The 13822-nt window shown below is 44.2% G+C and overlaps 1 protein-coding gene across 2 annotated transcripts in view; it reads left to right on the top strand.

Annotated features, from left to right (window-relative positions):
• Nucleotides 1-13822, top strand: part of LOC128305899 (uncharacterized) — a 114574-nt gene that overhangs the window by 23673 nt on the left and 77079 nt on the right. Inside the window, exon 2 of one of the 2 annotated variants that reach the window (XM_053043531.1) lies at nt 5660-9564. In XM_053043531.1, the coding sequence (XP_052899491.1) occupies nt 5660-9564 (3905 nt within the window). Of the gene's footprint in view, nt 1-5659; nt 9565-13822 lie in introns of those variants that run through there. The other variant, XM_053043532.1, reaches the window with a different exon arrangement.

Raw genomic sequence — 13822 nt, 5'->3', positions numbered from 1 at the left:
CCATCAGTCACTCACCTTGTGCAGCGTTTATCGCAACATGAGCAAGCGGCCCATTGTCTTCACGCAATCTGCAGAAATCTTTTGAAGCAAACGACACGCGAGGGACAGCCTCTCAAAGCCTCGAGCATCCTTTTACAGGGTCGCTTCAACAAGGCACCAGATGAAAAGTGCAGCCACTGCGCTGTACTGTTAGCGGCGACTTTACAAAATCCTGCTGCTCGGTTTCGGTTTAGTGACATTTTTTTGCTGTTGTTTTTTTTTATGCCCTGTGTTGCTACTTTCAACACTAGAATACGGCTCAGAAGTAGCCCTGCCAAAGGCGCATGCGTTCAAGCTGCGAATGTGTGTGGCTTGGTGTATTTGTGGGCTGAGGCTTTCGGATCCCTAGCACCCCCAAAACAGCTATGGGATTTTCCGACGGTTTATACCGCAACTTTTCTACTTCCGCTGGGTGCGATGTGGGTGTAAAAGTCTAACGGAGAGAAAAGAGACGCGAAGAAGGGATGGAAGTGTATAGTGTCACTGATGTTCTCGTGTTTCGGTGCTTGCATGTGTGTTCTCGTTCGGTCGAAAAGCAATGGCTTTTGGCCGACGTTTTCAACCAGTGTTGAGATTACTGCTGGAGAGTTAAGCTTTTATCTTTTCCCTGGCTTTTATTATTTTTTCCCCCCACAAGGGGACATTTTTTTTTGTTGCTGTCTGTACTCTCAACAAATGCCGCGTGTCACGGATTGCATAAAGCTCCATTGGGGAGTGCTAAAACGGTGATAAAATTATAAAAGCTCTACCGAGCAGCGGAGAAATTGCACGGCAGCAGTGTGACAGCAGTAAAAATTAGTGGTGGACCGATTTTTCCACACGTTTTTACCGGGTAGGGTTTATGAATCACTTTGCATGTGCAAGGGTAGTAAAGGTATTATGTGAGCATGTGTTACTTGGGACATAAAGTAATTCGCACCATTCTATGAAGCTTTTGCACATTTAAAACACGATTGGTTGAAACTTATCCTGGACGAGATTTATTTTTCAAACTCAGAGAATCGTAGAATTAAACAAGAAATACCATTATTATTCATTTTTTAATCTTTTATTAAGCTCGTTAAATGCACAAACATCTTGCTTTCAACATCAAGCCAGAACGAGTCTGTTGAATATTGGTTCAACTAGCAGGAACTGCACCCCTGAGAATAATTAATAAAATAATCCATAAGAATCCATAAGAATGAACCGGTGTTATTACCACGAGGGCACTTTGCTGTTCAGATTTTCTCTTTTTTCCTGGTGTTGGTGTAGATTGTTGATCCCACCGGAACGGAGATAGCATTGATCCTGAAGAGGCTGTCTGTATTGTACAAAAGCATCAATTTACTTGCTAGTTGGCGTAGTAGTAGTAGTAGTAGTAGTAGCAGAAGCAGCAAAGAGGAAAATCAATTACCCACCGCACTCGGTAGGTTGGTCCAATGATGTAGCATTTCGGTTTAGAACTGGTTTGCGAACGTGCTGGACGCTCGATAGCAATCTACCCGATCTCGGTGGGGCTTCACATAAATTCTGTCCCAAGTGACAATCAGAGGCAGCACTTTCCCCGATGGCAATTATTTGATAAGTCTGTGCAAGCATTATTAATTGCAATAAATTGTGTGATATAGCGGGGTGGAATTATAATTACGAGTGCATCGAGTTGTTTTTCAGGAGGACAAGCCGAGGAACTTTTGCAAGCATTCGGGAGTGCAGTTCCTGCTGTGTCGCAAACAATGCTACCGTAGGAACTGAAGCAAGTGCCACTGGTGTCTTCCGTTTTGGTTCGTATCGCTACCGATTATATTAGTTTGGGTGTAGTTCTGTGTTACCACCTGCTATGCGTTCTGACAAACAGACAAGTGTAAGCGGCACAGCTAAGGATTCCCTCTTGCTTGCTTAATCCCGTGCTCCGGCGAATACTTTTATAACCTCGCTTAAGGTTGCGCACTCTTGTTTGATTGCAATCACACGAACACAGCCTCGAGAATGGCTCGGAAACTTTGACGTAAACTTAACCCGACGGAAACAGGAAGGAAGTGGTGTTGTGTTGCGTTTAGAATGAGGTATAATATTTCAGGCGGGAAATTCGAAGCGATCCTTCTTGTCATGATGACCGGTTTTGTACACTCGACTGCCAACCAGGACCTACGCTGCGTGTGAACAATATGAACTCTGCTGTGGAGTGTTTTCTTGCTTGTTTGCCTTGTTTTTGTTTTTTGATAAATCCAGCTGTGCACTGCTGCTACATAACAGTAGGTGCACGAGTGTGTTACTGCTGCTGCAGTGCTTAGAAAATGAAAATGACCTCGTACAATGGAGTGCAAGGATTCAGGGTAGATTTCTTGTCTAGGTTTCATTGCCATCCGGCACATGCATGCATCTGGTCAATATTGAAAGCATTGTGTGATTTTACATGTACTTATCGCGATTTTTTTACAGTCGCTTAAGGTTTTATGATTATGCAATACAGATAATCAGTCCTTGCTATGAAGGATTGATCCGGATGCGATCTAGACCGATCCTGTCGTGTGAAAGCCGGCTTAAAATATATAAGACCGGCCGGGTTAAAATATATATGCATATTATTATGGTAAAGTAGTATATTATTTGCATGATAACGTATATCTGCATTAGTAACATTTATTACGAAATAACTTACTCAACGTCTTTGTTGGATCACTTTTAGGGTATTTTTAAATTGTTGTTCTTTTGACACTTTTGAAGTGGATCGGAAAAACAATTTTTATAAAAATTGAAAAACCCATTTAATTTTATAAATAGATAAACTTTGATGAAATATGTTAAAATATAATAACTTTAATAACAATTTTTCGCAATTACTCATTGCATCTCGCGCGTACTGAATTATGCAATATAATAATATGATATGAATATAGTAAAGTATTATATTGATAACGTACATCTGCATAAGTAACATTTATTACAACATAACTTATTAAATGTCTTTTCTGGATCACTTTGAAGGAATTTTTCAATTTTTGTTCTTTTGAAGTGGATCGGAAAAAAATATTTATAATAATTTAAACCCCATTTAATTTAATGGCAAATTGAATAGATAAACTTTGATGAAATATGTTAAAAAAAATAATAATTTTAACAAAAAAAATCCGTAATTACTCATTGCATCTCGCGCGTACTGCATTACGCAATACAATAATCGATCGCACTGCTGACCAAGTTTCCGATCGCGTGCCTAACACTCCATAATTATCGTGAAATTGCTTTTGTTCCCAAACGCGCACCTTACTTTTCAACGTCCATCACTCGTCAATTATTGGACGGTACGGCTTCAAACAATGGTACCGACACACAACCATTAGCGATATCATTCTTTTAATTTTCGGACCACTGATAGCCGAAAATCGATACAGAACGTGTAGCACATACGCGTGGCTGCGCCATTCGTAACATAAATGAAATTTGGCTCATCCGGTTACCGCACTGAGCAACCGTGTGATGCGTTCGCTTATGCGATGCATTTCGCGTATTTTGAGGATCAAACGGGCCGAATATTGGTGGGGGGCGTATTTTTTACTTATTTATTCCATGCTCGCAAGCTGCGGCGGTGTCGAGTTCGCTCGAACGGAAACTGTAACATGAATGTGCGAGTGTCCATTTTTTTATTCACCGTTGATGGTATATAATAAAATTTTCATTCCGATTTCAACTTCCGCTTGAGTCAATGATGTATTATGCGACAAAAAAAATTCACTATGAAATGGCAATACATACAAAATATACAAAAATCTTTTCCGTGAAATACGTTATTTCTCTTTTTTTTGTATAAACAAATCTGGGTTTTGTTTTCTTTAAAACATATAAAATACAACCAGCTACTTATTTTTGTTTTCACTTTAACTATCAAGCCATGATCGATTGATTAAGCACGCATTCGGGCCAACGAAATGGCACGGATGCACAAAATACAGACAGATCAATAAATCACACTCCTTTACTCTCCTTCCCCAAATGCAACGCGCAAGTTGCTGCATTGTTGCAGCTTTTCATTTATCACGACGACAGCGAAATGATGGGACGCACAAAAAAGAATACATTTTGTCAAAAAGTTTGCGAGAGAACGGAAAAATAGCGTTAAATATCGTATGGTTGTTGTGCGGCACAATGATGGTACAGCTGCAAATGGTTTTTCTTTTCCCTTTTGTTTACAGAGGCCTGTTGTATCGGTAGGCATATATTGGGGTGTGTCCGTGCAGTAGCGAAGTTTGTGCGGCGAAAACAAATCATTTAATTGTTTCCGCACGATTGAAGGGCTGCGTTAAGTGAACCAAATAATTTGTTTAAAATTGGTCATATTAACGTGCCTTTGCACGTCGATCTTCAGTTAGCGCATATGGTATCGATTATGAACACTCGACACATTCCGTACTGTGGCACCATTTGATTTATGGTGGCCTCATTAGTGTGGTCGTTTGGCGAAAGGCAATTTAACTGTGTTTAGTAATGCAATGTTTCATCGAATTTGTGATATTTTAGATCTTTTTTCTGACGTATCTACCCAATTTACCAGTTATTTTTTAAACATAACGATATAATGTACGGAATATGTGTGGTATCGTACGGCATGATCTGCGATCTATGGCATTAATTAGCATGAATAATTTTCCCTTTGCCATCATCATATAGGAACAACGTTGTAGAATAATGTGTGTGTGTGTGTGTTTGGGTTAGGGCGGAAATCGTGGAAAACGCCCGAAACGTGCTCGTGTGGTTTAGCTTCACCGATAAACGGTGTATCTTTCACTCATTTAACTGTATCAAAACCAAACAGCACTTAGTTTGGTTGGATTCATTTTCGCATACATTAAAAATGATGTAGGTGCATTCGAGCAGTGCGACCGTTTGCGACCTTCTTCCGTGTTCAGACCAGATGGGAAAGTCTTAAACTACATTAATCGTCGTGCTGTTGCCCTCGGCAGCGTGATGACATGCCTCAGGAATTGTCGGCAGAACCTCATGTACAATTTATTAGGTTATGATAATTTGACGTTTTGGTAGCTTAAACATTTGTTTAGGTTGTCCGAATTGCAGCGGAATGATCTGTTACGGGTAATAAATTTTATGATTTAACAATTCTACAAGAATTCTTTTGGAATGAAGCAGTACCTTGTACGAGATGATAATGTCTTCATACAGTATTCATATGGTAGCATAACTGACATAAGACTATTTGCTAGTAAACGAATGTATGTTTATCAGTAAAACTCTGATGAATAGTTTGTAGTTGGCAATTGGCCACAGATACAAAACTGTGAGGAATGGCTAGCCCCAAGAGCGGCACACGTTGCAGAAACTCATCTATTTGTCTAGAATTCTTAGTGTTTTATTGCCCTATAACTGTTGTCGGCCATACAGGCTAGGGCTTGTACACACAACTCGGACAATATAACGTAGACAATAAGATGGTAAGAAAATACGCAGTCAGCAGCAATACGCGTCACCTTCTGCGGCAACGTGACTTCAAACGACGACGGCTATCATTTGTAGGGTTTCCCGTAGTGACTAAGTTTTGCCGCTCTCTCAACTTAATCCTAGTGCAGGTGCTTTCCGCATATATGACGCTAATTTATGTTTTGTTTGTTCTTTGTGTCGTTCACAGGACTCGGCTCATTCGCGCATCCCCCGGCTAGATGGTGTGAGCAGCCGCATTCCAGTGCCGGGAAGCTTTCGGGTACCGAGCAGCACCGTGCGGCTTCCTACAAAACGAGGAGCACCTCAACCTCCGGCCACGCCGATCAGTTTTCTGAGGCCACCGTCACAGAGCCGATCGGGGGCTATTTCCATCGCGCGGTCCTATTCGGGCGACAAACTGTTCAATGGTGAACCCAGTCCGTTTCCGCTGCTGACCGCTTCTACGCCGGCGCCGGCACAGCTTCGCCTGGGACTGACAACACCGAAATCGAGTGGCTTGCCATTTCTGAAGAAGCTAGAGCTGGTCGCTTCGGGAACGACGGAACGCTTGGAGGACATCAAACTTTGCCAAAGGGAATTCGCAATTCCAAGCGACGATGACGAAGAAGGTGACGGGCATTGTGGTCCCGATGGGACAGTTCAGATGTTGGTAGATGAATCGCTCGAGCTGGTAGGAGCGAACAGTACAGATAACCTGCTGGATCCACCAACGACGGAACTGGCGTGCAGTGACGAAAATGCTACGATCGTTATAGCGAACAAGCACACTCCTATGTACGCGAGGAATGAACATACCGTCACATTACAGCGCGATGGAAACGTCACGTACGAGATTCGGCGTAGCGGAACCTTCGTAAAGTCCTCCCGAGAGTCATTGAACTCTCCGCTGGATCGTCCACGGCCACCTGTGCTGAGTCAAACACACACGCGCAGTCACACCTCGTTGTCGTCGAATGTGATTTTGGGCCTGACGAAAACATTCCGCCGCGAAAGCACCGAAAGCATCGATTCTCCGGTGCTGGACCTTACGCGAACCATGCCCTTCCGGCGTCCATCTACTGGGGAGCTACTGATAGAGGAGGATGGTAACCGACGGCCACCGATACTGAACTCGACGATGGTCAACGAGCGGTTGCTGAACGTTACGCAAAGCATTCCTAACATAACGCAAGAACTCCTGTATGCGGACGACGGCCACGAGTCCTGTCTGGCGCCTGGGGATAGCGTGCTGAACAGAACGACTTCGGTAGAAGAGCAAAAGCTGCAACGGGGATTGGGTGTTGGTAGTAAAACGAAGCCCAATCGCTTAACGTTCAATCTAGAAGAATCGGTAAATTTTATGCAGTTCAGTGCGGTCAGCACGGGACACAAGGATGGACAAACGAAGGTGTTTAGCTCAACGCTACATTCAGATTCGATGGCTATTCCGGCCGCAACAGGCAGTGGCCAAGTGCTGCAGTTAGCTGGAAGTCAGCACAGCAGTAGCATGTTACTGATGGACATCAGTGCACAGGATCGAACGCTAATTCCAACAGAGTTAGAGCTGGACCGAGGCAGAATAAGCGACGATGAGGAGCATATGTCGGGGTACTCCCTAGGGCGAAGGAATATCAATCAACGTGAAGTAAGCATAGAGGCGGATGTGAGCGCTGGCAAGGAGATATTCGACCTGAGTCTTGACGAACCAGAGCCCTGCTGTCAGGATAATGATCAGCAGCAACAAAATCAAACCTATTCCCAGCAGGAGGTTGTTCTGAGGCGGCATTTGGAAAACCGTTCCAACACAGTTCCGGCACCGAAGCAGCGGTTCTCCTTTGGACTCGATCTGACCGAGTGCACGTTAGATTGTTCGATCGAATTGTGCGACTCTTCCCTTTCGCTGACGAAACCTGCCCATCTGAAGTCACCCACGAGCTCACTCACCAAGCAGGGTTCGTTTGAGATGGACGAGAGCCTCGGCATCCTAACGCCCGATCAGATGAAGGAATTTCTCGACTCGACCACCACCAACACCAACACCAACAATACGAACAATGCGGCAAACGCGGCTGGCCTGGAGCTGCAGCTAAATACGGGCATGGGCGGAAGTGGCAATGTCGGCACAGGGGTGGCTCACCATCATCACAAGCACGGAGCATTGCAGCATCACTGTCGCATCGATCAGACACCCTCACCCGAAGAGCTGCCGCTAGATCCGGTGGGCGTGAAGACCGACATGTCAGATATTATGCTTCCCTCGGAGTTATTGCTGATAGCAGGTGGCCCTCAACCCTACGGTGGAGGTGTGGGTGGTGGACAGGTGAACGTCAGCGCAACGGGTGGTATAAGTGAGTTGTCCCAGGCCGACTCGGACCCGAAGACGGATCAGATGACAAAGTCCGCCACCTCGTCGAAGGTGTCGAATAGTTTCATCACGAGCATCACGAGTATTACGAGCCTCGACACGGGCTACCAGGGCGATGGTGAAATGTCTCGGCCTGCGAGTCGCGGAGCCGACCACTCACCGTCGAATGGACCGCGCGTGAAGTCGGCACTCGGTGGAGGCGCCTGGCAACCGATGATGGCCGCCGCCGTGGCTGCCGTGCCGCGCCGTCAGGATCCGATGACTGATTCGGATTTCTTCACCGAAAGCGATGCGGACGATGTGTTTAACCGTGGTGACGCCCGCCGAGCGCAGATCATCGATGGACAGCTGTACGGTGCGCCGGGTGGTGCGGGTGGAATCGCGGGTGCGCAAGGTGCGAATGCCATATTCAATGCGATAGACGAGCAGGACGATCAAGATCTGCAGCAGCAGCAGCAGCATCAGCAACAGAATCAGGATGTGGGCCAAAACGAGGATTCGTGCATGGAATCGAGTGGCATTTTTACGGACGTGGAAAATCGCGCCGATGATGATCTGGTGCAGCGACGTGCGGATGATCAACAGCAGGCAGAAGCCGCTGCTGAAGGTGGCAGCAGTGGTGGTGGATGTCGAGGTTTTGATGAAGATCAACAGCAGACAGCGGACGATATGAGCCCGGACGTCTCGACGGATACGATGAGCAGCAGCAACAGTCAGAACTTTGTGCGAGCTTCCGAACAGCAGCTCGCGCGAGATGATGATCCAAACCAGACGTGCAAATTGGTGCTCGACGAACGCGAGAAAGATAAAACACGGTGCTGCGATGACGGCAAGTCAAACTTATCGCAACACATCGGAGCTTCCCCGAAGGCGAGCGAACACCACTACCACCATTTTGCGATTACGACAATGGCGGCGTTGAAAGCTGATGGTGATATTGGTACCGCCGCGGGTACGACAGCTGGCACTAGCTCTCCTGGTAGTGGTGGTGGTGGCGTCGTCGTCGTTGCTGGGAACGTTGCGCGCCGTTGCGATGCCGACAGCAGCTTCCACGATGTCAGTGGCAAGAGATCGGCCGTGAGCGGCAACAGTACTAACAGTGCGACCAGCAACGGCGCTAGCAGTGGCGGCAGTGCCAGTCGTAAGCAGCTCAAAAACGAAGCTAACCGTGGTCTAAGGAAACACCACCAGCAGCATGCTGCGGGTGCGGAAATGTCCGCTTCATCCACTGTTTCGTCGCGTACGGATCGTTTAAGCAAGACGCGTCCGTCGAAGGATTTGCCGGAAGGGTCTCGTAGTGCGGGTGCGATCGAGCAGTGCAATAATGCCGGTGACGACAGCGGTCCCGTCGATGGGGTTGATTGTGATCAGGAAAATAAGCGTCCCAGTGCGGGTGGTACGCGTGGCAATGTGGGTGTAAGTGCACGTGGCGGTGGTGCCACAGGATCCAATTTGAGCTTTGTGAAAAAATCCAACACACCGAACAAGTGGGACGCGGTGATGAGCAAAATAGCGGAAAATAAGTCAGTGATGAGGCGCAATTTCAGTGACGTGAAGTCACGCATTAGCTGTGGCAGTGCGGTGACCAGTGCAGGTGCATCGAAGGGGGGTTCTACGTTGTTGCGGCGGGACTCGCCCGCAACGAACGCCGCGACCGGTTCGCTCAAGAGTCCACCGTCCGAATGCACCAGCGTTGCAAGCCGAAGTTCCGCGCACGGCAAACGAACGATCTCCGGGTCGGTGAAGAGGTAAGTAAGGGGGAGAATCGAACGGGAAGGGTAACTCATTTAGCGCCGGTTTTGAATAGTTTTCTCACGTGTGTTTTCGTACGCACATGCAACGGTTGAATGTTTGAGGCAGCTCTAGCCGTTGCACGAGTTCGGTTCGATCGTTTATCAGCAGCAATGCTTGAGCAGAAATGCTTTGAACGAAGCAGGAACCAGTAGTGTATATCGTGGGCAGGCCGTGGTGCGGTTATGTAAAATAAAGATTGCACTTTTGCTTTGTAAGGGGTGTTTCATTGTGAATGCCCGACCTCAGAGCGCAAAGGTTAGCGTGAGCTTATGCATTGTGCAGGGGTGAGCAAAAGCTTATGTTTTTTAAATGTGTATTGCCCTGTCCGTACACTACTGCCTCGAGCTGCCATACTGCTAATTCTGAGATTTTTAAACAAACATTTAGACATTTAAGACCATAATTATATTAAAGTAATTCTTTATAGAAATTATGAGGTTTAGAAAAATTCCTTCACACCAATATTCTCTAAAGGCAGATCTTGAAAATTATGAAAATGTCACATGTTGAACTACGATCTGGTGGGTTTTCGTATTCTTCGTTCCTGCTTAACAACTGATAAGCGGCTGCTTGCCATAAAACGGTTTATTATACATATTTTTAGCGTATAGCTAATCATTCCTTGCAACCAAAGATTGTTCCAAATGAGATACGCTCCGTGTATCCGAATGTGCGCTATTTCACGAGACTATGGGACCAAAAACATATTTCATGGTATTTTTATTTCTTGATTGTACCATTAGTCCAATTGATCTCAGTAATGAAATTTTATATTAAATTGCGAACCAACTTAAAACTCATATATCAGTGCTAATTATTAAATTTTTTGTTGGTTGTAAAAATACCCAAGCTCTGCACTTACAGATACATGGTTTGGAAATAAGAAATAACATATAAAACATACAGAATACATGTAGAAATGTGACATGTTTATAGATTTTTCAAGTTGAATCAATGTAAAGAATTTTAATGTACCAAAAAAATGGGTAATACATCTTGGAATTTAAACAATTTTATAATAATTTTATTAAACTAGCTCTCCTGAAAGTGACATATCCAAGGAAATGGAAGGAAGTTATGTAGTTATAGATATAGATAAAATTGGAAAACAAATCACACTACAAGCTCTGTTTCTTTCCAATAACAACACCTCTAAACCGCCAGTTGCCCAACCCTGATTTAGCATGTTTGCGTGAGTTCTGAGGTCTAATGGGGGAAGACCTCGGAACCAGCGGCACCTAAGTTGTGTGTCGGTGGCGGCATAGTCATCAACATTATCTTCGCCAACTTCCCTCAAACACAAGTTGTTGGTTGTAGTCGTCAACCTCCCGTGCACCTGCCCCCGCGGTTCCACCCGTTGCCAAGTAGGCCCAATTGCGCATGCATGTCTCTCCAATGCCAATGAACAGCAAACACCGTGCGGTTATGCTGAAGCGTTTGATGTGCTGTTGCACTTGGTGTAGGGAATCGGCATCGGTGGCACCGGGTGGAGCACTACGTGCTTGGATCGATTTTGTGAATCGAATCAATACTCGTTCCCACCCTGTCTCTACTCTCCCTCCCAGCGACGTATACCAACATGTCTGGATCGGATGGTTGCCTGCCGGCAGTTTGAAGGAAGTCGTACGCAATCAGTCATCAGAAACGAACAAACAATCGAACATTATACGAAACATTATTTCGAGATCAAGTATTTGTGTTGATTGTCCAGGTAGTGGGGTGGTGGCGTTGTACGGAGCGGTGACGTACATTTCAAAACTAGCTTTTGGGGTTTCTTTGTTTATTGTCAGTTGGGAAGACGTACCACGTGTACACCATGATGGAATGGTACGTTGTTTGAAACCCTAACCCACACACGTACAGCGGCAGCTCTTCTGCGGTCGATGGTTTTGATAATCGTTTTGCAAAACCATTCCTATTGTTTCATCATGTTGGCACTGATTTTCACATCCTGTCACGTATGTGGTGGTTTGAGTGCCAAAATGATCGCCTGAAAAGCTGTAACACCTTCACAGACGTGATAAGAACCTAATTCAACAAACGCCAAACCTGTTTTCGCTTCGGCTTAAGTACAACATGACCGGTATGACGACGGATATTTCGAATCAATCGTGCATTCGTCGGACTCTGTGCCTGTCCTTCCTTCCTAACCGTTTCTCCGCCGCGCGAAGGTGAATCTCGCTGCGGTATTCCATCCGTCACTTAGCGCAGCGACGCGTATCACGCATTTTAGCATCAATTCTCAAGCTTTACGATCATCTCATGCTATCCATAGCGCTGTGTGCGTGTGGCTTGTTTGTTAAACCGCGCTGGGACAATTACGTCACCGTGCAAGGGTGAAACACAAGGTAGCGGGCACAATTTACATACATCTCAACGGTTCGTGCACCGGTCGCGATATGGCATTTGAATGGTTTTATCTGTCGCGTCTGATGCTCCGACTGCCTGGTTAGTGGTTTGTATTTTTATATTCGGATTCCGGTTTCGTCTGATTAAATTAGCTGGAAAAAAGTTGTTTTTTGTGAACCAGAACCAAACATTGGATGCTGGAATCATAAAAATCAAAGTTTTTATCTGGACCACGTGTTAATATGGACATTGTGATAGGATGTTACCCATCCGTAACCGTTATCCTTCTTAACATAATGCCCATGTTTTCTAGAAATCACACAAGTAGCTGTATTAAGTCGGAATTGTTCGAGTGTAAGGGTTGAACCAGAATCCGATACCGAGTCTAATGCTAATTGCTCGTGGAGAATGGTTTGCATGCCTTTTTTGAAACTGTTTGTGTTCGAACTAGTGTTGGGCGGATCGGATCGAATCGTATTCTGGGATTGGATCCTTCATTGGATCAATCCGGATTCGATCCTGAATCCAGGATCCTCTGGATTGGAATCCCAAACAATCCTTTTCGATCCGGATCTGCCTGTCGAACCGGGATCGAAATCCAAAACAAGAGTCCAGATCCCGGATCCGGATCTGTCATGATTGGAATCTGGGATTGTGATAGGGATTGTTTTCGAATGCGGATATTTTGTGACTTATTGCTTTTTTATTCTGTTCCATGTGAACGCATTTTCTCTAAGGTAGGGCAAATTTATACCGACAATAGAAATAGGCTGCTCCCCAAAAAACTGAATGAAATATTATTTCTAAAGCTTAATTTAAGCGAGGAAGACATAGAAATAATTGAATATTTTTGTATTTTTTGTATTTTGTTTGTATTTTTTAAATTAATGCATTTGGTTTAAAACATATTAATCAAAAAATCACATAAATCATGTATTTGGTGATCTTGAATTGAGTAAAACTTGAGTAATTAATTTAGTTTCCTATTTAAGAAAACTAAAACGTACAATTTTAGATGTCCATTCCTACGTAAAATTGTGATGTACTGATAATCTGCTGATGCTGAAAAAAGATAATCTCATGAATGTTGAGTAATACTAAAATCGATAATGAAAATAATGAATTAAAAATGAATTTTTAAATAACAAATAAAAATAAAAAAAATTAATTATTTTTTTTTATTTCACATAAGCTCAATTGTGAACGCACAAGAAAAAAAATGTCGTATTAGCAAATCCACTATGCATTTTCTTTGATTATAAAGTAAAGAGTTTTTGTGGTCATAAAAAAATCTAGTAGGATCGGATTCGGAGGATAAATCCTAAGGCGGATCCGGATCGGTCGGATCGAATCCCACATGGGAGTGATTTTTCCCATCACTAGTTCGAACAACCAAAGCGCAAACAATTTAGATAATGTGTTAGCAAACTTTACTGCTTCTTTACCATGTCTCTTTCGCCACGCTTCCAACATAATGCTTTAAGTTTGTCGAAAACAATGCTTTTTATTTTTTATACATCACGACCATTTCAAATTCCAGCTCGTTTGTAAATACGTCCAAAAGAAGTTTGTGAAGATTTTGGACACCAAATCATCTTTATCAAGCGCTTTTATTGACACCATGTTTGGCTGAAAACTCCAGACAACGTGCGGCGGAATGTATTGACAGTGAATTCGAATTGTTTGCACAGTTTTATTTGCCGTATAAGTATTGCGTATTGGATGTAGGTTGCAAACGTTAGCAATTTCACACAAATATATGTTTAACGGATTTTTTCGTGTATGTGTTACGTTATTTTTAGAGTGCATCAGTTGATGCACCGAAACATTGATAATAATTTTACTGATAATAAAATCTTTCTT

The sequence above is a fragment of the Anopheles moucheti genome, chromosome 3, assembly GCF_943734755.1.
Source record: "Anopheles moucheti chromosome 3, idAnoMoucSN_F20_07, whole genome shotgun sequence".
In the NCBI taxonomy this organism is placed as follows: domain Eukaryota; kingdom Metazoa; phylum Arthropoda; class Insecta; order Diptera; family Culicidae; genus Anopheles; species Anopheles moucheti.
The sequence above is the reverse complement of the archived record's forward strand: the minus strand, read 5'-3'. Positions and strand labels throughout refer to the sequence as shown.